This window comes from Lissotriton vulgaris, chromosome 7, assembly GCF_964263255.1.
Source record: "Lissotriton vulgaris chromosome 7, aLisVul1.2, whole genome shotgun sequence".
NCBI classification, from domain to species: Eukaryota; Metazoa; Chordata; class Amphibia; order Caudata; family Salamandridae; genus Lissotriton; species Lissotriton vulgaris.
In genome coordinates this window covers 715,426,140-715,448,551 of record NC_141695.1, presented here as the reverse complement: position 1 = coordinate 715,448,551, position 22,412 = coordinate 715,426,140, and the positions used below count along the sequence as shown (strand labels likewise).

General features: G+C 42.5%; 1 protein-coding gene across 1 annotated transcript in view; it reads left to right on the top strand.

Moving 5' to 3' along the window:
- The window catches only part of RGS9 (regulator of G protein signaling 9), a 956,925-nt gene that overhangs the window by 883,271 nt on the left and 51,242 nt on the right, over nt 1-22,412 (top strand). Inside the window, exon 18 of the mRNA XM_086930945.1 lies at nt 15,604-16,100. Within this exon, the coding sequence (XP_086787071.1) occupies nt 15,604-16,100 (497 nt within the window). The remainder of the gene's footprint in view (nt 1-15,603; nt 16,101-22,412) is intronic.

Below are 22,412 nucleotides of genomic sequence, written 5' to 3'. Positions count from 1 at the left end.
ATGCACGGAACCTAGGCGTTATCTTGGATTCATCACTTTCAATGAACAGACAAGTCAGCGCCGTCTCCTCATCCTGCTTCAACATTCTCCGCATGCTCAAAAAAACATTTCGCTGGATCCCCACCGAAACCAGAAAAACAGTCACCCATGCTCTGGTCACGAGCCGACTGGACTACGGAAACACCCTCTACGCAGGTACTACCGCTAAACTCCAGAAAAAACTCCAACGAATCCATAACGCCTCAGCCAGGATCATATTAGACATCCCACATAACGAACACATCTCTGATCACCTGAAAAACCTCCACTGGCTACCCGTCAACAAGAGGATCACTTTCCGACTTCTAACCCACGCACACAAAGCACTCTACGAAATCGGACCAGAATGCCTCAACTCACGACTGTCCTTCTACACCCCCTCCTGCCAACTATGATCCTCCAGCCAAGCCCTCGCCACTGTACCTCGCATCAACAAGACCACCATGGGAGGTAGATCCTTCTCATACCTGGCAGCTAAAACATGGAACTCACTCCCCACTTACCTTCGCCTCTCCCAGAACCACTTAGCATTCAGAAAACAACTTAAAACGTGGTTATTTGACAAGTAATCCTCCTCCCCTCCCTAAGCGCCTTGAGACCCTCTGGGTATGTAGTGCGCTATATAAATTCTATGACTTGACTTGACATTGCACACCCTTTTATAACTAAGCGATATGTGTAAAGGGGCCTTATTAAAAAGCAGCTTTAAGCCACAAATTAGGGCCCATTAGGATGGCGGGTGGATCGCCCCCACCGTGCCGGCGGGAGGACCGTCTGCAGCTCTTCCACCCAGTCGACATGTCGACCGGGCGGAAAAGGGTTCTATATGGTGGCGGTGTCATATTAGAATGTGGCTTTTGAAATGCTTGCTGCCATGGAAAGGCATGCAGAGTCTGCTTGGGGAGCCCGTTGTGGGCTCCCAGGGACTCTGGGAGGGTGGGGGGTGCACATGGTGGTACCTATGGAACCCCCCCGCAGTTCCATTCACAACATGGCAGGCACCGAGCAATGCCTGCCATGTTGTGAATGGAAGTGCACAACATGTCGTCCTGGCATTGTGGCGGGCGGTGCTGAGTGCACCGGCCGCCACAATGTTAGGAATGCAGGATGCGCCCGCCATTGTGGCGGGCGCATCCTAATGGCACCCACGGGACCCCCGCCCTTATGGCGGGGGTCCCTTTTTACAACGGGATCGCCATCCTAATGTGCCCCAAAGTGTCTTTACTCTGCTTTGTAAATATGGAGAAGGGCAAATTGCCACCAGAACGTTGATAGAAGTGATGTTCTGGTGGCGATATCCCCTTGTAAATATGCCACTGAGAGTGAAGGGGGGCAATCCAATAAGCAATATCTGCTCACGTCACTCCCTTGTCCTCTATGCAATTGTAATTGAGGTTTAAATTAAAATCACAAGCTAATATAATACCATTAATTTAACCACTAGAAAGGTAATGAAAAGCCTATGTAATTCCTTTAAATTTTACTATTTTTTTGGAACCAAAAGGAAACATGCAGACATTTAACAACAGAAGGGTGTTGATTATACCATTGTCCTGCTGTCCTATTTCAATGACTTAAATACTTGTATTGTGAGTATAAATAGACACCACACTTAACAATCCAGAGTTTAGCAACATGATTGAGCAGGCCCTAATTATCCCTGCCTTAGAATATCCATTTTGCAGCAGTGGGAAAGAAAGCTCTAAAAATAGGTCTAGAAAGGACGAAGAAGTCAAATTTTCTTGTAAACATATTATTTCATGGTTCTTAGTAGAAGTGATCACCTCTTTATCTTTAAAAAGACACACTAAGACCGCTGCATTCTAGTACAGAAATAGAAAAGTCTGAAATCTATCCTCCATTTGCGGATTGAAGTTTAATTTATTGTTAGGTAGAAGTTGAGGACTCAGCACTCAGGGCTTTGGACAGCTTGGGCCAGACGTCAGGCTTCGCCACAGGTTGCCCTGTATGATAAGATGACGTCTGCTCATAGGTTACAACATATTCCATGGGTTTGTCTGCAGGGCTATTATTCAACTTGGAAGGAAAATTTAATTTTTTCCCCCACCATCCCCCACTCCGTGGCCAGCAGACTATTAGCTATTCGGCTATAAGGCAACTCTGAGTTCTCCCCTCACACTTGCCCAGGCCCCTTAAGGCTTTGCTGGGTGCACCCCAAATCATTCTCCTCAATCTGGTGAGTTGCAGCCTTCCTATGCCCCAGATTGCAGTGAGTAGAGTCCAGGAAGTGGTAAGGAGACAGACTAGTGCTGTCTCTTCCCCAAAACAAAAGTTGTTAAAATACGATTTTCCTTTTTTTGTGATTACTGTCCTTGCCTGTGGTTGTTACAGTTTAAAATTGTAGTTTTAACCTGCCTGTGCTTGCATATTTTATGACCTGTTTTTGTGTTTTAAAGTTGTGGTTGTCCCTGCCCATGATTGCTTCCGTTTAACGTGTTGAATTGTGGAATTTGCAGTCCAAACTCTGTAGTTTATCCCTCTCATTCCTGTTCAAAACTCAGCTTTCCCTCCAAATGTCTCCTGTGCGCTAATACATGTATGTTAAAACAGTGCACCCCCCGCCACCATTTTGTGTTCACAAGCCAGTGAAACCAGCCCCCCCCCCCCAGCAACAGGGATATTCTACATCAGAGGGTGCTTCTGTGAGCTATTTAATAAGAGTTTACTAGGGTCTGTGCACTTCATTTTTTGGCCAGGAGAGGGAATAAAGTTTTAGTCAAACAGTATTGTTAGATTTCAAGTTAGTGAGGCCTTTACCTGCAGAAGCCCAAAGTGTGGATTGAGCCTGTCTGTCTCCTAGGAGATTCTCAACAGGAGAAGCAGCTCCCCAGCCCCCACCCCAGGCCAGCAGACAATTGGCTATTCAGCTACCAGCCAACTCCGAGTCTTCCCCTCACACTTGCCCAGGTCCCTTAAGGCTTTGCTGGGTGCACCCCAAATCATTCTTCTCCATCTTGTGAATTGCAGCCTTCCTGTGCCCCAAATTGCAGTGAGCAGAGTCCAGGAAGTGGTAAGGAGACATACTAGTGCTGTCTCTTCCCCAAAACAAAAGTTGTTAAAAAAACGATTTTCCCTTTCTGTGATTTCCGTCTTTGCCTGTGGTTGTTATAGTTTAAAATTGTAGTTTTAACCTGCCTGTGATTGCATATTTTATCACCTGTTTTGTGTTTTAAACTTGTGGTTTTCCCTGCACATGATTCTTCCATTTGAGATGTTGAATTGTGGGATTTGCAGTCCAAACTCTGTAGTTTATCCCTCTCATTCCTGTTGACAATTCAGTTTTCCCTTCAAATTTCCCCTCTGCTCTGTGCTAAGACCTTTATGTTAAAACAGTACACCCCCAGCCACCATTTTGTGTTCACAAGCCAGTGAAACCAGCCCACCACCGAGCAACAGGGATATTCTACATCAGAAGGTGCTTCTGTGAGCTGTTTTAACTGTGTTTATTAGGGAATGTGCACTTCGTTTTTTGGCCAGGACAGGGAGTAAAGTTTTATTCAAACAGTATTGTTAGATTTCAAGTTAGTGAGGCCTTTACCTGCAGAAGCCCAAAGTGTGGATTGAGCCTGTCTGTCTCCTAGGAGATTCTGACCAGGAGAAGCAGCTCCCCAGCCCCCACCCCAGGCCAGCAGACTATTGGCTATTCAGCTACCAGCCAACTCTGAGTCCTCCCCTCACACTTGCCCAGGTCCCTTAAGGCTTTGCTGGGTGCACCCCAAATCATTCTCCTCCATCTTGTGAATTGCAGCCTTCCTGTGCCCCAACTTGCAGTGAGCAGAGTCCAGGAAGTGGTAAGGAGACATACTAGTGCTGTCTCTTCCCCAAAACAAAAGTTGTTTAAAAAACGATGTTCCCTTTCTGTGATTACTGTCTCTGTGGTTGTTACAGTTTACAATTGTAGTTTTAACCTGCCTGTGATTGCATATTTTATCACCTGTTTTGTGTTTTAAACTTGTGGTTTTCCCTGCCCATGATCCTTCCATTTAAGGTGTTGAATTGTGGGATTTGCAGTCCAAACTCTGTAGTTTATCCCTCTCATTCCTGTTGACAATTCAGTTTTCCCTCCAAATTTCTCCTCTGCTCTGTGCTAAGACCTTTATGTTAAAACAGTACACCCCCAGCCACCATTTTGTGTTCACAAGGCAGTGAAACCAGCCCACCCCGAGCAAGAGGGATATTCTACATCAGAGGGTGCTTCTATGAGCTGTTTAAACTGTGTTTATTAGGGAATGTGCACTTCGTTTTTTGGCCAAGACAGGGAGTAAAGTTTTATTCAAACAGTATTGTTAGATTTCAAGTTAGTGAGGCCTTTACCTGCAGAAGCCCAAAGTGTGGATTGAGCCTGTCTGTCTTCTAGGAGATTCTGAACAGGAGAAGCAGCTCCCCAGCCCCCACCCCAGGCCAGCAGACAATTGGCTATTCAGCTACCAGCCAACTCTGAGTCCTCCCCTCACACTTGCCGAGGCCCCTTAAGGCTTTGCTGGGTGCACCCCAAATCATTCTTCTCCATCTTGTGAATTGCAGCCTTCCTGTGCCCCAAATTGCAGTGAGCAGAGTCCAGGAAGTGGTAAGGAGACATACTAGTGCTGTCTCTTCCCCAAAACAAAAGTTGTTAAAAAAACGATTTTCCCTTTCTGTGATTACTGTCTTTGCCTGTAGTTGTTACAGTTTAAAATTGTAGTTTTAACCTGCCTGTGATTGCATATTTTATCACCTGTTTTGTGTTTCAAACTTGTGGTTTTCCCTGCCCATGATCCTTCCATTTAAGGTGTTGAATTGTGGGATTTGCAGTCCAAACTCTGTAGATTATCCCTCTCATTCCTGTTGACAATTCAGTTTTCCCTCCACATTTCTCCTCTGCTCTGTGCTAAGACCTTTATGTTAAAACAGTACACCCCCATCCACCATTTTGTGTTCACAAGCCAGTGAAACCAGCCCACCCCCGAGCAACAGGGATATTCTACATCAGAAGGTGCTTCTGTGAGCTGTTTAAACTGTGTTTATTAGGGAATGTGCACTTCGTATTTTGGCCAGGACAGGGAGTAAAGTTTTATTCAAACAGTATTGTTAGATTTCAAGTTAGTGAGGCCTTTACCTGCAGAAGCCCAAAGTGTGGATTGAGCCTGTCTGTCTCCTAGGAGATTCTGAACAGGAGAAGCAGCTACCCAGCCCCCACCCTAGGCCAGCAGACTATTGGCTATTCAGCTACCAGCCAACTCTGAGTCCTCCCCTCACACTTGCCCAGGTCCCTTAAGGCTTTGGTGGGTGCACCCCAAATCATTCTCCTCCATCTTGTGAGTTGCAGCCTTCCTGTGCCCCAGATTGCAGTGAGCAGAGTCTAGGAAGTGGTAAGGAGACAGACTAGTGCTGTCTCTTCCCCAAAACAAAAGTTGTTAAAAAAACGATTTTCCCGTGATTACTGTCTTTGTGGTTGTTACAGTTTAAAATTGTAGTTTTAACCTGCCTGTGATTGCATATTTTATCACCTGTTTTGTGTTTCAAACTTGTGGTTTTCCCTGCCCATGATTGCTTCCATTTAACATGTTGAATTGTGGGATTTGCAGTCCAAACTCTGTAGTTTATCCCTCTCATTCCTGTTGACAATTCAGTTTTCCCTCCACATTTCTCCTCTGCTCCGTGCTAAGAACTGTATGTGAAAACAGTGCACCTTCAGGCACCATTTTGTGTCCACAAGCCAGTGAAACCAGACCCCCTCCAGCAACAGGGATATTCTAAATCACAGGGTGCTTCTGTGAGCTGTTTAAACTGTGTTTACTAGGGACTGTGGACTTCATTTTTTGGCCAGGTCAGGGAGTAAAGTTTTATTCAAACAGTATTGTTAAGTTTCAAGTTAGTGAGGCCATTACTTGCAGTAGTCCAAAGTGTGGATTGAGCCTGTCTGTCTTCTAGGATATTCTGAACAGGAGAAGCAGCTCCCCAGCCCCCACCCCCCGGCCAGCAGACTATTGGCTATTCAGCTACCAGGCAACTCTGAGTTCTCCCCTCACACTTGCACAGACCCCTTAAGGCTTTGCTGGGTTCACCCAAATCATTCTCCTCCATCTTGTGAGTTGCAGTCTTCCTGTGCCCCAGATTGCAGTGAGCAAAGTCCAGGAAGTGGGAAGGAGACAGACTAGTTGTAGAAGACAAATGGTCTTGAATAAGGATCCAGAAAAGGATTATAATCCAAATGAAGTTTATTGACAGGTTTCCAATCACAGGAGGAGCGCCTCATCAGCCAGGAGTTGCAGGGGGTCTTCTAATACGACCACTGCGACTGCAAGACGGAACCGCAGGGGAAACAACAGCAGGGGAAGCATTATTAGATGGAACAGGTGCCGTAGAAGGCAAACCTACGCTAGCCTGAATTATTTTGGGTTGAAGCCAATGTGACCAATCACAACCCTCCTGAGTTGATAAATTTTTCCTCCTAGAAATGAGGGCAGCTTGATCTGCAGTCAACTTTGCCAATTGTCTCACGTTCCACCAACCTTTGTCCCCCAAAAAGACTGCGTTTTTACTGACTTTAAGGATTTGAACAGGACTTGAGAACATAGATAAACCTTTCGCAACTTTATAGGGTTTTTTGATCATAACCCAATCCCCCACTAACATCTGAATGTCTTTTACACATTTTGACTTGTCATAATTTTCCTTCATTACTGCCTGTTTCTGCTTGACTGAAAAGTCAATGTCCTCCCTAACAGAAGGAAATTGAACGCCCTCCACTTTCCTTAACCAAGCAGGAAATAAAGGAGAATGAAATTCCCTTCCCCGCAACAATTGAAAAGGGGACATTTGGGTCGTACAATGGGGTGAGACATTATAATTCCAAATTTTCTTCTCCAAAAATTTAAACACATCCACACCCGCCGCTATGGCTGTTTGTATACCTTCTTTCAAGACTTTATTGCCCCGCTCAACTAGATCATTAGATGAGGGCGAATAAAGTGCCACCTTCAACTGTTTCACATCGTGTGTTTTCAAAAATTTACACATCTTGTCAGAGACAAAATGGGTCCCATTGTCAGTTACTAAGGTTCGAGGTGCTCCTTCCAACAAGAACAATCTTTCAAGGAAAGCAATGGTATTATTAGAATCCGGAGCCTCTACGAACCTATAATACATCCATTTAGAGAAGTAATCGATTGCTAAGATAAGGTACCTCTTCCCTTCCGGAAGAACTTTATATGGGCCAGAGAAATCTAAAGCAACCTTCTCCCAAGCCATCCCCGGAAATTGAGAAGGTTGTAAAGGGGCTTGGTGAGTCTTCCAATGTTTATCAGACAACAAACATTCTTCGCAATTGTCCACAGTAGCCCTTACTTGTGAGTCAATACCCGGCCACCAATAATGAGCTTTGATTCTCATACAGGTCTTGGTCACACCAAGGTGACCCTCGTGAGCTAACTTGCGACCCCATATGTACATTTTAAACTTTTGGGCCGCCCATACACAGGCTAACGCCTCCCTTTCAATTGTGCTGTAGTGCTTTTCAAAGTCCTTCAAAGATCTCGAGGCAAAGGCCACCGTGTGTTCCTTGCCCTCCACCTGCTGACAAAGCACAGCCCCAAGACCTTTCATGCTCGCATCTACAGCAATGATGCACATGGAATCATCCCTAAACGCCTGAAGGGAACGTGCAGAAACAATTAAATTCTTGACTTTAGCAAAAGTCTCATCCAAATCTTTTGTCCAAACAAATTTTTGTCCCTTCTTGAGAAGTAACCTCAGAGGTTCCACCACTTGAGCGTACCCCTCTACAAATCTGGCATAGTATTCAGCTAGGCCCAGAAACGACCGCAGGGCATCTTTATCAGTTGGAGGTTTAGCTTCCATTAAAGCCCTAACCACAGAAAATTTCGGTCTAATACCAGATTTCGAAATTGAATGACCCAAATACTCTAATTCAGACACCCCGAGTTTGCATTTGTCTTCCCTGACTGTCATGCCCCTACTACCCAGAATGGACAACACCTTTTTGAGTAGGACATTATGTTCCTCCATTGTTTTTGCGAAAATCAAAATGTCATCCAAATATGCTTGTACCCCCACCAGATCCCCAAACAAAGAGTCCATTAACCTCTGGAAAACGCTAGCCGCTGAAGCTAATCCGAATGGGAGCCTCAGAAACTTAAAAGCTCCAAATGGGGTCACAAAGGTTGTTAACTCTTGAGAATCCTTAGACAAGGGGATCTGATGGTAAGCGGACTTTAAGTCCAACAATGAAAACCACCTGGCTCCGCCCATATTTGCTAATAGCTCTTGAATTTTAGGAAGAGGATGACAGTCAATTTTAATATTTTTATTAAGACCCCTGAGGTCTGCACATAGCCTGATCTCATTATTTTTCTTACGTGCTACGACGATGGGCGCAACCCATTGGGAAGATTCTGAAGGTTCTATAATCTTGTCCTTAACTAGATCCTCAAGCATCTTTTTAAGTTCCGCCCTGACACTAAGGGGAACAGGGCGAACCTTATGAAAAACAGGGGATGCTCCAGGGATGAGTCTAATCTTGTGTTCTGCGCCACTCACCAGGCCAATTTTATTACTAAACACATTTTTAAACTCACTAAGCAAATCAGCTCTATCAATTTTTGCATCCTCAATAAAGCAGATAGGAAAGTCACGTACTTTAATTGGGTTTTCATCCCCAGGGACAAGATATAAACCCATTTTAGCGAGGTCTTTCCAACCTACGATATCTTTTCCTTTAATCGCCACGTAGACTTTTGTAATAATGGACCTACCCAGGACCTCCACACTTGTTAAGAAAAAGCCTAACATGTCAATATCTTTCTCACCGAAAGCTTTTGAATTAACATCAGATTGATTTAATTTCACATCCTTTCCCCATTTATCAAAAAATGTAGAGTCCCTGAGTATAGTAATGGGAGCTCCAGAATCAGCCATTACCTGTAATTTAATATTGTCAATTATGGCTTCACACAAAGGTCCCTTAATAGGTTCAGAATCATCACACTCCACCATTAACATTAGATTATCAAAGGTGTCACTACATTCATCCATATCTACATAGTTGACCTTGACAGATTTCTTTTGGAATCTGCAAACCTTTTGGAAGTGTCCTACTTTTTTGCACAAAACACAACGCTTGTTCATGGTGGGACACCCTTTGAAATTCCCAATGTGGAATTTGGACCCACATCTAAAACAAAAATGTTGTTTATTTGTATTACCACTAGTTTTACTCTGCCACTTTTCCTTAGTTTCTTTACTAGAAATAGCATATAGGCCATCGTCAGACACATCATCTGAAATAAAGTTAACTTTAGTGACAGAATCCAGAGCCATGGCTTTAGTAGAAGTTACAGATCTTTCAATACTAAGGCTAAGATCGATAACTTCGGAAAATGAAGGATTCTTACAACTAAGAATTCTTTCCTTCACTTTGGTAGAGGAACAATTGAACACAAATTGATCACGAATATAGTTGTCCAGCAAAGGGCCAAAATCACAGGTAATAGCTAACACCCTCAATGCTGAAATATATTCGTCAATTTTTTCATCCTCCTTTTGCTTTCTCTTATAGAAATTGTGTCTCTCCAGCATGATGTTAGGGGATTCCTCAAATTGCTTCTTTAATCTGGCAATAGCCTCTATATAAATATTCCATTCATTATCACCTGAATCAGCAGCTGGAGGGGGAATGGGAACCAGGCTCTTAAAAATGCGCTGTGCCGCCAACCCAAGACTGCCAAAAAGAAGAGCAAACTTCCTAGGAGGAGAATAGTCAGAAGCATCAATTGCTAAAATGTGATTTTCAAACAGGCCAAACCACTCCGACCATAACAAAGTAGGCTTTCCAGGTTTCTCAAGGAAAGGAGGGGGTTGAGTGACCTCCCTAACAGAAGCCATGTTACAAATAAAACAGCAATAAAACAAGAGAATAAATGTGCAAAACCTATAACATAGGAAAAACAATAAAAGCTGAATAACACAATCTGCTGAAAGAAAACGCTTTGAACAAAGGTACCAAATATAGTTACTGTTAAAATTAGTTTTGTTTGTGGGGCGTGTGAATCGCCGAGGTCACACGCAATGTTAAAGCTTGATCTGTCCGTGAGGCGTGTGAATCGCCGAGATCGTACTCCGATCACACGTAGATAACAAAAGCAGAAGCGTGAACCTTCAATCTTTACAAAAATGGCCGCTTTGCGTAGCGTCAAACGTGCGACGTGACGTCCGTGCGTAGCGTCGTAGGCGTGAATCCCAGAATTCCACGCGTATTCAGCGATCCAGAGGAAGGCCGTGTGAAGGTTCCAAGACGCGATGCCAGCGTTCCAGGAGGCCGGTAAGCGCGCAATTCAAAATGTAAACCGAGCCAAGTTTACTTTCAACCTTTTCAGTAAATCCAAAGACAGATCCAAGACTCCAAACGTAGATCGAAGTCTCTGATCGTAATTTACCGCCTCCAGTCAAAACACCGACGACACTTAGATCCACAAAAGTGTCGATGAAACGAATTCAAATCCGCTCCTCCGTAGTGCAAACGTGGCCCAAATAATCCAAAGATCCGCTTGACTTGACCAAATAAACCAGTATGTTATAAAAGGTCATCGAGGGATCGCTTGCATAAGTACAAATTTGACGGAATTAGAAAAAAAAAAAAAAAATCGTCAAAAATCCTTTTGCGTGGGTCGGTGATGGAAACAATCCCGATCGTCGCCAATATGTAGAAGACAAATGGTCTTGAATAAGGATCCAGAAAAGGAATATAATCCAAATGAAGTTTATTGACAGGTTTCCAATCACAGGAGGAGCGCCTCATCAGCCAGGAGTCCAAGCAGCAACTGACCAAGCACAACGGACACCTGGCTTCTGAAAGCGTCTCCACATTTAAAAGAATACATGTATACATTCTGTGCACATGCTCAGGCATGTGCACACGAGATAAGAATAATCAGCACGAGAACAGAATAAACAAGATACAACACACTACACTAGTACTGTCTCTCCCCCAAAACAAAAGTTGTAAAAAAACGATTTTCGCTTTTTGTAATTACTGTCTTTGCCTGTGGTTGTTACAGTTTAAAATTGTAATTTTAACCTGCCTTTGATTGCATATTTTATCACCTGTTTTGTGTTTTAAACTTGTGGTTTTCCCTGCCCATGATTGCTTCCATTTAACGTGTTGAAATGTCGGATTTGTAGTCCAAACTCTGTAGTTTATCCCTCTTATTCTTGTTGACAATTCAATTTTCCCTCCAAATTTCTCCTCTGCTCTCTGCTAAGACCTGTATGTTAAAAGAGTCCACCCCCATCCACCATTTTGTGTACACAAGCCAGTGAAACCAGCCCCCCCTCCACCCCCCCCCAGCAACAGGGATTTTCTACATCAGAGGGTGCTTCTGTGAGCTGTTTAAACTGTGTTTACTAGGGACTGTACAATTCATTTTTTGGCCAGGAGAGGGACTAAAATTTTATTCAAACAGTATTGTTAAATTTCAAGTTAGTATGGCCTTTGGCTGCAGAAGTTCAAAGTGTGGATTGAGCCTGTCTATCTCCTAGGAGATTCTGAACAGGAGAGGCGGCTCCTCAGCCCCCAGGCCGGCAGACTATTGGCTATTAAGCTACCAGGCAATTCTGAGTCCTCGTCTCACACTTGCCCAGGCCCCTTAAGGCTTTGCTGGGTGCACCCCAAAACATTCTCCTCCATTGTGTGAGTTGCAGCCTTCCTGTGCCCCAGATTGCAGTGAGCAGAGTCCAGGAAGTGGTAAGGAGACAGACTAGTGCTGTCTCTTCCCCAAAACAAAAGTTTTTCAAAAAACGAGTTTCCCTTTCTGTGATTACTGTGTTTGCCTGTGGTTGTTACAGTTAAAATTGTAGTTTTAACCTTCCTGTGATTGCATATTTTATCACCTGTTTTGTGTTTTAAAGTTGTGGTTTTACCTGCCCATGATTGCTTCCATTTAACGTGTTGAATTGTGGCATTTGCAGTCCAAACTCTGTAGTTTATCCCTCTCATTCCTGTTGACAATTCAGTTTTGCCTCCAAATTTCTCCTCTGCTCTGTGCTAAGACCTGTATGGTAAAACAGTGCACCCCCAGCCACCATTTTGTGTTCACAAGCCAGTGAAACCAGCCCCCCTCTCCACCCCGGCAACAGGGATATTCTACATCAGAGGGTGCTTCTGTGAGCTGTTTAAACTGTGTTTACTAGGGACTGTGCACTTCGTTTTTTGGCCAGGAGAGGGAGTAAAGTTTTATTCATACAGTATTGTTAGATTTCAAGTTAGTGAGGCCTTTACCTGTAGAAGTCCAAAGTTTGGATAGAGCCTGTCTGTCTCCTAGGAGATTCTGAACAGGAGAAGCAGCTTCTAACTCCCAGGCCAGCAAACCTTGCCTGAGGTCGCCAGGACCTTATATGTCTGCTAGTGGTTGGTATATGTGTACACCGATTGGTGGTAGTTTCTGGTGGTTCTATTGGATTAGGGTTATTGTCCTCATTGGTTGGGTATTTGAGGGTTCTGATTAGTTTCTGGGTCTGTGATTCTATCAATGTAGGGTTCGGACTAGGGCTAGTGTTAGGATCTCTATTGGAAGTAGGGACTAGGGCCTCCTATGTTATTGGTTGTTGGGAGTAGGGTGGGGCTAGGGTTAGGTTAGACCTTTAATTGGAAGCAGCGATTAGGGCTTCTGGTGTGAGTGGTTGCTGGACTCGTTGTGTGACTAAGAGTAGGGTTTGGCTTTCTATTGGAAGAGGGGACTAGGGTTTCCTGTACCATTGGTTTCTTGGACTTGGGTTGGGACTACTGGTAGGGCTAGGGCCTGTATAGGATGTAGATATCAGGGTTTTTTAACTGATTGGGTGCTTGGACTAGGGTTAAGATTGGCTGTAAGTTCCTGGTCTCCTATTTGTTCTATATTTTAGGGCTAGTGTTGTGATTGGATAGTGTTAGGGCTAGGGTGTCCATTGGCTGAAGGGGTCACCTGATTACTAGGGCTATAAAAGGCCAGGGTTAGGGCGTCTCAGCACGGGCGTCGAGGCTAAGGGCCGAGAGGACAAGGACTGCTGCCTGTTTGAGCCTGTTAAGGGCAAAGAGGACAAGGGCTGCTGCCTGTTTGAGCCTGTTCGAGACTGACCAGGGCCAGGGCCAGAAATGCTGCCCATTTTCCCATTCAAAAATACCCAGACCACACCATCCACATCCACAAATTTAAGGTACTTATGGATCTATATATTTATTACTTTCTTCTAATTTAGCCTTTTCAATGCACTACCCTATTTCTAAGCCTATACATCTATCAATATAGCCTCTAGACCCACTCTCATTTATCCCAAACCGCATACCACTACTATGATCCCCAAAATAACCCTTTCTTGACTCTCTCCTACTCTACCCCTCCTTGAATCAGCTGACACCTCTTTCTACTGTACCTATCCCCCAAAACAAACCTTTCTAAACTCTTCCCTCTTACTCCTCCCCTTCAAAACTCCTTTTTACTCATCCAAAAGCCTCCTCCTACTGCTAAGACCTAAAAACAAAAACAAAAAAAACCTTCACTTTTTAATCTCTCCACTATCCTTTTCAATCAAAATTAACAGACTAACAAGTTCACTTCTCAAACTCCATATTCAACTATACTAATTCACCACTAATCCTTTATGGGTTCGGGAGTGGCGCGCTTCAACACCCCATCAGGGCTAACAAGTGCTATATGAATGCAAACCTTTTTTCCCCTTTTATCCTTCCGCTATCCTTCTCACTCCAAATAACTGACTAATATCCACCACTGAGATTACTTTCATATTTCACCATACTAATTCACCACTAATCTTTTATGGGCTTCCGGAGTAGCGTGCTTTAACACCCTATCAGGGGCAACAAGCGCTATATAAATACAAACCTTTTTTCCTCCTCTATCCTTCTGCTATCATTCCAAATCCAAATAACTGACTAACCTATCCACCACTTAAAATGCACTTGCATGTTTCACTATACTAATTCAACACTATGGGCCCGATGTAGGTAAATCCGATTTACCGACTCTTAAATACCGAATCATACTGATTCGGTATTTAAGAGTCGGTAAATCGGAAGTAGGCAGATGTAGGTAATTCTTATTTTAGAATTACCGATTCGGTAGGATTCTGTATTTACCGATTCGGTAAACACCGAATCAGTATTGCCCATTGATTCCTATGGGCCTTGAAGCCCATAGGAATCAATGTGATATACCGAGTCGGTATTTACCGAATCGGTAAATACAGAATCCTGCAAGGGTGCAGGGGGTGTCACTTTGACACCCTCTAGCACCCCAAGTACAGGCTTGTGTGACATGTGGCACACATACATGCCCTAAGGGCATGTCTGTGTGTCACATGGCACAGGTGTACATGCACAGATGTGCATGTACACCTGAATTCGGTATTTTACCACCCAATTGTATTGGGTGGTAAAATACCGAATTCTGAAGGCCTGTAGCACTGTAAACAGTGCTACCTACATCTGGGAGTTACCGAATCGGTAAAATTACCGATTCGGTATTTTACAGAATCAGTAAATTTACCTATTCAGTAAATTTACCAATTCTGTAAAATAATGCCCCCTACATCTCATTCACCAAATACCGGTCGGTAACAGCCGAATTCGGCCGTTATCGATCGGTATTTGGTGACCTACATCGGGCCCTATTCCTCTATGGGTCCCGGAGTAGCCTGCTGCTCGCCGAAAAAGCGATTTGACTCCTCTTCAGGGGTATTAAGCGCTATATAAATGCAATTACAATACAATACAATACAATAATCCTTGCTCACTTCTTCCACCCCTGGCAGACTCCTGGTTAATTGAACGGTTTGCGTGCTAGATGTTTGAAGTTTACTTTCGATTGTACTTCAGCAGAAGTAGTTTGTTCCTACTTTTTATTACCTATAGTAGATATAGTTAAAAATACCAAAATTAAATTGTGCAATCTACAATAAATTTCCCAAATGATTTAACCATACCCTATTAAAAATTCCTATACGTTATTCAACACAAAAAATAAATTTCTTTTTGAAAAATAAAACCTAGGGGCGTCACTGGAACAAAACTCAATTCAGGGAAATGTAAAAACAACCGGATAGATTGCAGGCAGAATAATGCTGCATTTTTAACAGCATATTAAAACAAAAGGACGGTTGGAAATATTATTTTGCTTGTCTGGTTGCCAGTGTAACATTGACGTAAGCTGGGCAGATGGGAGTGGGTATAAATGTTTCTCTTTATTGAAGATTTATTCCCACAGGCAACAGTTATGCCATTCAACACAGGTAACTTTGCAAAGCCCTTGACATTTCCAAGCGAACATTGGTGGGTAACAAGTGGCTTTCATTGCTTTTCTGAAAGAATCAAAATGTAATTGGTCCGGGTCTTTATGAAAGATTTCAAGTTTTGTCGGCTGACATAGAGTACTTGTTCATGCCTTAACTGGGGAAACAGTTGTCCAATTCTTTACCAAGTATTTTTTTCTTGTAGTTTCTTGACCCGCGTTGTAGGCACTTGCTGTAAAGATATTTCCTTTCTTTTCCCTACAGCTGTGCCAGTACACAGCTCCAATGCCCCACCTGGCTGTGTACAGTGGTTCATGTGCGCCTCCTTCTCCTTCAAGTCTGTTCCTAGCCTGCTATCTCTCGAGTGACCAACCTTCACCGTCGCCAGGACGCGCCACTTTGCCAAACAGCGCTGCCTGCCCATCGCCCATTAGCGTAGCCTTGGACAGCACCCCGGGAATGGAGCGGAGATGGGAAGGCAATGGCGATAGCTCCAACCAGGTTGCATCACATAGTGAGAGCACTGACATTTCCATGGGGTCGGAGTCAGGACCATGCAACCATCTGACTGTGCCCACAGACGCCAAGTTGACTCACAAATCTAAGGTATCGCTCTCTTTTAGCAAGTTCTTGAAACGGGGGTGCTCCAATTCGCCAGTCTTTGCGACTCTCTCACCCAAGTGCCCAGCAGTGACTCATGGGAAGATTCAGCCTTTAAATGATCTGGAAGAGCAGCTGCAAAAGACCAAAAAAGTCACCAAGTAAGAATTTTATACTTTTCTACATGTCACCATATGCCACTGGGATCTAATATGTGGATATGTATGAGTGAGTAATTAATTAGGTGTTCTCGATTACATTTACCATTCTTCTCCTGTTAATCACACATATTTTCTGTTTGATTAGATAATAAGAAATACTATAAGGAATGCATAGACAGATATCAATTTCAGTATATGTGGTGTGTTAACAGCAATACAGCCACGTAAGTGAAGATCACATGCCATCTGCATATGTAAATTATGCATGCATGTTAAACAGTGTTTCATGAGTCACTCTTATGGGTGATCATTTAAAGCCATGTGACATCTTTACTTATGCATGTGCTATTTAAACCTATTTTGGGAACCGGGTCTATATTGTTTACTGAAAATCCAAATGATGACATTAAAACATCCTAATGCCCTATTCTGCATATCAATAAATCTGTTAGAAATATCAGCCTCCTCTACAATCCCAATTTTTACCAGTTATCAATGAGAAGCTTGTAATATAAGTGTCAGATGTCCCTGCAGAGTATAATTTATACACTACCCCGCACAGAAGCCGTTTAAAGAAATGGTTTAAGCATACTGTACAAACCAACCGTTGCATTATTGGATCCAAATATTAACCAATAACAGTCTCATATTTTACTAAATTATCCTCGGTCACTCGGTGTTATAATTTCAAATTTACCCAGTGATTAACAATACCAGAAATTAAGTCAGAAAATCATGTCCGCATAGTTTGGTAAAATACTCATGTAATTCCATTCAATCTTATGTTTGGTATTGTGAAAACAATGTGTAAAACGCACACAACAAAGAAAACTCTGAAATAATAAAAACAACAGATCGCTTTAATGAAAGTGTCCCTGAGAGAGAGAGAGAGAGAGAGAGAGAGAGAATCTGAAAGCTAGTCCAAAACAGGAGCTCGCTGTGTGAAACCAGGGCAATTGAATGGATACTACTAAATGACAATTGAGTAGGATTGGAAAATTAGAGGGCTGGTGAATGTGACGTGGCAAGTGCATGCCAGCTCGGGCAACATGAACCATCAATGAAGTTAATTGGCTGGAAGGTTGGAAGGGAGAAAATTATATTTCAGGATGACCAGTATGGAAATTACAAGTCCATTTCAGGATTCTTCAATGGCAGACCAGTGTGTGATCATAGTCAGATGAGTGTCTAAAAAAGGGCGGATGTATGATGTTACAACGCAATCAAAATGATTGTGGTATAGCCTACGTACAGAAGGGAAGGTGTTGGAATAGTAAATCACACTATTCCTTAGTCTAGAGCACCCTCCAGTGCAAGTCGTGGTAACAACTTGCGGTGTAAAAGCAACAATGTAAATGTATTGCGGTGTTTTGACCGTGTTGTTAAGGTCGTTTCCCAAAATGGGCACCATTGTTCCAGGGCCTTCCTTGATCAGACCTACCAGCGAACTCTTGTGTTGTGGGTGGCATGGAAGGCGGGTTTGGAGCGAAGGGGATATTGGCTGCCAAGCCTCTCTTACTCACCCTCTGACCATTGCTTGTCACCACAGTTGCAGACCCAGGGATTGGAACTACTAGTAAAATGACTGTGACAGTTCATAGTTCTTTCACCTCCTACCACCCGTCTCTTGGCTTTAAAATATTTTGGTGGAGTGCGAGGGGACAGAAGAGGGAGTTTTGAAGAGACTGTCATCCAAACTTTCTTTCCACATAAAAGAAATCAGAGTGAAGAGATTTTAAAAAACTAGGTGGATTAGTGTTCAGTACTCCCCGCTACTTTCTATACTATCAATTGTTACTACAATCTCTAGAGAACCCGCCAGTATAAAATGATCGCCTTCCATCACATACAATATGTGGCTAACAATAGCAGTGATGTCAACAGCATATAAATGAGACATGCCAAACATAAACATTCCAGCCTGACTTAGAATTTGTCAGGGTTCCTAATTGTACACTTATGTCGGTGTGCAAACCTGTGTTTCATTTACTTGCCCAATGCATGCCCCCGGGTTGAACTGGGAGGCATCTCTACTTTGTTAAATCCCACACATAGGACGAAGTTGTAAACATTTACAGTAAGAATGACAGACAATAGCTAAACTTTAAATGTTTACTTAAAGAATATAAGTACAGAAATACATAAGCTGGACAATCAATTGATTAAAAAAGTAGGTCCTTGTATAAGACTATTGGGCACATGCATCAATATTGCATTTTGCGATTCCTTAATTGCGAAAAATAAGGAATCGCAATTAAGGAATTGCAAACTGCAATGCATCAAGAAATCGCTATAAAAATAGCGATTTCTTAAAATTCCTTAATTGCGATTCTCAAATTGAGAATCACAATTAAGGAATACCTCCCCATCCATTCCTACGGGCCTAGAGGCCCATAGGAATGAATGGAAATACATTCTTAATTTGCAATTCACCATTAGAAATTCACAAATTAAGAATGCAATTTCAAGCACCCCTGAAATCTGCTTAGAAGTACATTTTGCACACTCACATGCCCCAAGGGCATGTGTGTGTGAAAAATGGAACTTTGAAAAATGAATTTTAGTGCATTTTTCAAAGTTTTCGCAAATTACTATGAAGGTCAATTTCATGGTAATTTGCTCCCCTTATTTGCGAATTCGCAAATTTTTAGAGGTTGATGCATTGCATTTAAGGAATCTCAATTTGAGATTCCTTAAATGCAATCGCAATTTATGAAATCGCAATTTTGCGATTTCTTAAATTGCGAAAATTACAAAAATATTAATGCATCCCAAAAATGGGAATTGCATTCGCAAACGGACAAATTTAGCAATTCGAACCATTTGCGAATGCAATTTCCTTTGATGCATGTGCCTGTTAGTACTAGGAATTTCATACATTCACTTTACCAATAAGAGTCTCAAGGAATGCACCAATCTGAAATGAGCAAGAAGAAGCATTTTATTACAGAATATATTTGAAGATTCTCTCACAATTCTACTGCATTCATTTCAGCTATCCCCAGAGTTTGTTCAAGTGATGTGGCTTGTTAAATAGGATGTGATTGGGTCTGGGACAGTTAATTTGTCCTTGATTAGGTTCATCACATTTGATGTAACTGAGAAAGTCTCAGTCTTTCAGTGTACGCCCGCAATTCTTTATTACAGCAGGAAAAAAACAGCAACAGTGATCATGTGAAATGTTATTATGCTTCATCCAAAATGGAAGAAAGCACAAATTTGTCTTAGGTTAGTGTGAAGTGGATTTCACATGGGTTAAACGCTACAAATAAAACAGAGCCCACAATCCCTCCTCTGATGGTTTCTTAGTCATCACATTCATGTACTTATTATAACATAGTTGTCATTATTTTAGGATTCCTACAATTCCTTCATGGTATCATAAAGTTCATGGTGCCATGAAGTTCATGGTATCAAAGCTCACTCTGCATCTTCTTGACTTTTACATTGATTCTCTTTCTTTTTCTTTTACTTATTGCTGACAGTTTCTTCATCCTACATTTTAACCCACCATTTGATGATTTTTCTTTGCAAAATTGTAAGAAGAAAAGCACACATGCAACACAAATCGGTATGATCAAAAGAGAGGGCCCAAGCAGTTTTAATATTCCTCCACCCACACTTTCTAATTATTCACCTATCTTGGCAAATCCTTTTCCAATAGACTCAAATTTGGAACCTAGCCTCCTGTTTCTTGCAACGCAATTAGCTGATAGGTAACTAGTAGACTGATTATTTATTTTAGGAATGCACTGATTATTTATTTTAGGAATGCAAGCACAACATTCTCTAGCAACAATTGCCTTGCAGACCACGCCTTCCTTAGCGAGAAGCAAGCTTATTTTGTATTAACATGTCTCTCATAGCTTCTTTATTAATAACTGCTTAGGCACCTGCTGTATTAGTAGCAAGCCTATCCACTAAGGTTGACAATTTGAATTTGCTAATCTTAATATCTTTTAACTCTACTCCCACTGAGGACATTAATGCCACAGAGTATCTGCTTAAAACTGTGCCTGCTTTGTTCCACACAGCGATCGAGTAGCAGATCTGTGTAAGTAGTATATAAGATTCTTTGAAAAGCTAAATCTGCATAGCAACTACCTTCCCAATTGCGTGGCAGCTGGAAATAGGCTGATTTACGACACATATAATATGTTCCTTTAAATCTTACTTCTAAGCAGTTGTTTAAAGACCGATGAGGGGAATTTCTTTGGGGTGAAACAATCAAGAACTGTAAATCAGGGAGCCTATCAGATCTATTTCTTGATTACAAGATTATTCCATCTTATGAATCCATGTTAGATGTATTCAGGGTTCTTTCCCTAGACAACTATACCTAAAGTTCAGATATGGGACCTTGCCAATGTTTGAGTTCGTAGCTGGTTTGGCAAAAACTAGAAAGTCTAGTATTATCTGCCCAGTTTGTGACATTGCTTCTGAAACAATTGTTAATTTTGTAGTCTCTTGTGAGGCATACAGGTTCCCAAGGAGAAAGTCGATTATTACAATGTGTCAACTTTTAGGTATAAGGTCTCTTAGAATAGCCCTAAGGATTCTAAAAACAGACACACAGGAGGTGATTGTTGTTAGTTTAGCTAAATTCCTGCACGCTGCCTGGATAGTTCGAAATCAGTGCAAAGATTGTTTTTTGTGAACCCAGTTGCAGTCTACTAGAGGTTTTCTGGTATTCTTGGATGAATTATGCAAGACCTGTGTAGCTACCTTGACCACTTAATAATTGTATGGGATCTTTCCTCTGCTGATTCTCTTGTTTGTATTCAATTTGATGAGGTATTAGTAAGGATGATGCTATTTTTTTTATTGTATTTCAGCCTTATGCTGTGTAGAGTGTAGTTCCTCATTGATTCTACTAGATCCTTTCTTATGTTGATTTTAAAAGAATCTGGACTTTATTCATTAACCCCTTCGATGCTAAAGACAGCCCCCAGCCGTCATGCACTACGGTGGGCGTGTGTTGATGACGGCTGGGGGCGGTCATAAACATGCCCACTCACCATTCTGCCGCACAGGCGCAGAATCGCGCTCGCGCCTAAGGTTTTTTTTTTCCAAGACCTTTATTTCAATACGTTAATCTTACACAGCCACGAGCCTACAACCCTGGGGCCGGCTGCAAATTAATAGACAGGACATAATGACGATTTATGCATACATTTCCAAATTCAAGAATGTTAGATCCGGCACCATATTGCATAACTTGAGGTCTTAGATTTTTACAATTTTGTAGATGGTCAACAGTGAACACAATAAACAAAAAAAAAACAATTTATCAACATAAATATGAGACTCTTACAAGCTAGCTGTTGCAACAGTATAATGATAGTGAATCATGGTGTGGTTAGGCATATGGGACTGGAGACTGCACAATTCCCATATAGTAGTTTGTGCACATGAGTCATTCCTCGTCACCTGCATCCAGTGTTAGCACATAGTCTGTGAGATAGCACCAAAAGTCCTTAGGCCTAGATTTTGCAGGCAGTTCTTCTTCGTAGGTCTGTAGCTTGTCTCTACAGCTGGACATATCTTTCAACCATACAGAAGTTTTGGGCACTTGTTTGCTGTGCCAACACTTAGCGATCTGTCTCTTGGCCAACAGTAGTGATATTACACAAAATTTACGTTGGGTAGCTTTGAGTTGTGGTACGATACCCAGCAAGCAAGTGCGTATTGTGCATTCTATCTCTACCCCTATCATGACGGACAACGCAGCTACCACTTCTGTCCAATAATCATGGACCGCAGGACAGGACCATGCTAAATGGGCAAACCCTGCGCCTTCTTTGTTACATCTCTTACACCTGTCGTTATCCTGCAGTCCAAATTTGTACACACGCGCTGGTGTGTAGTATGCCTGGTGCACAAACTTGTAATTGATAATTCTTAAATTGCCGTTGGGAGTGAGTATTTGTGTTAACGCACAGGTTTGCTGCCATTCCTTCTCCGACAGTGGTTCTACCAGTACCGTGTCCCATCTTGCTTTTGCCTTATCAGTGGTGTTAGGTATCTCAGCCTGTGCTGTGGTGTACAATCTAGATACCAGGTGTGACACATCCTGGGTTGTAATGATCAGTTGCAGCGTGTCTAGGCTATCGGGTTTAGTAGGGAACGTTGGATAATGTTCCTGCATAGCACGTTTCAATCTGTAGTACGTGAATTGAAACATGGGTGTTTTATTGTGGATATATGTTAGGTCCTCTGTGTTTACAAATGAGCCCTCGTGAAACAGGTCACCCATTTTTCCAATGCCCACTTGGTGCAACAGAGACATTCCCACTTGTTCGCTCGTGACCG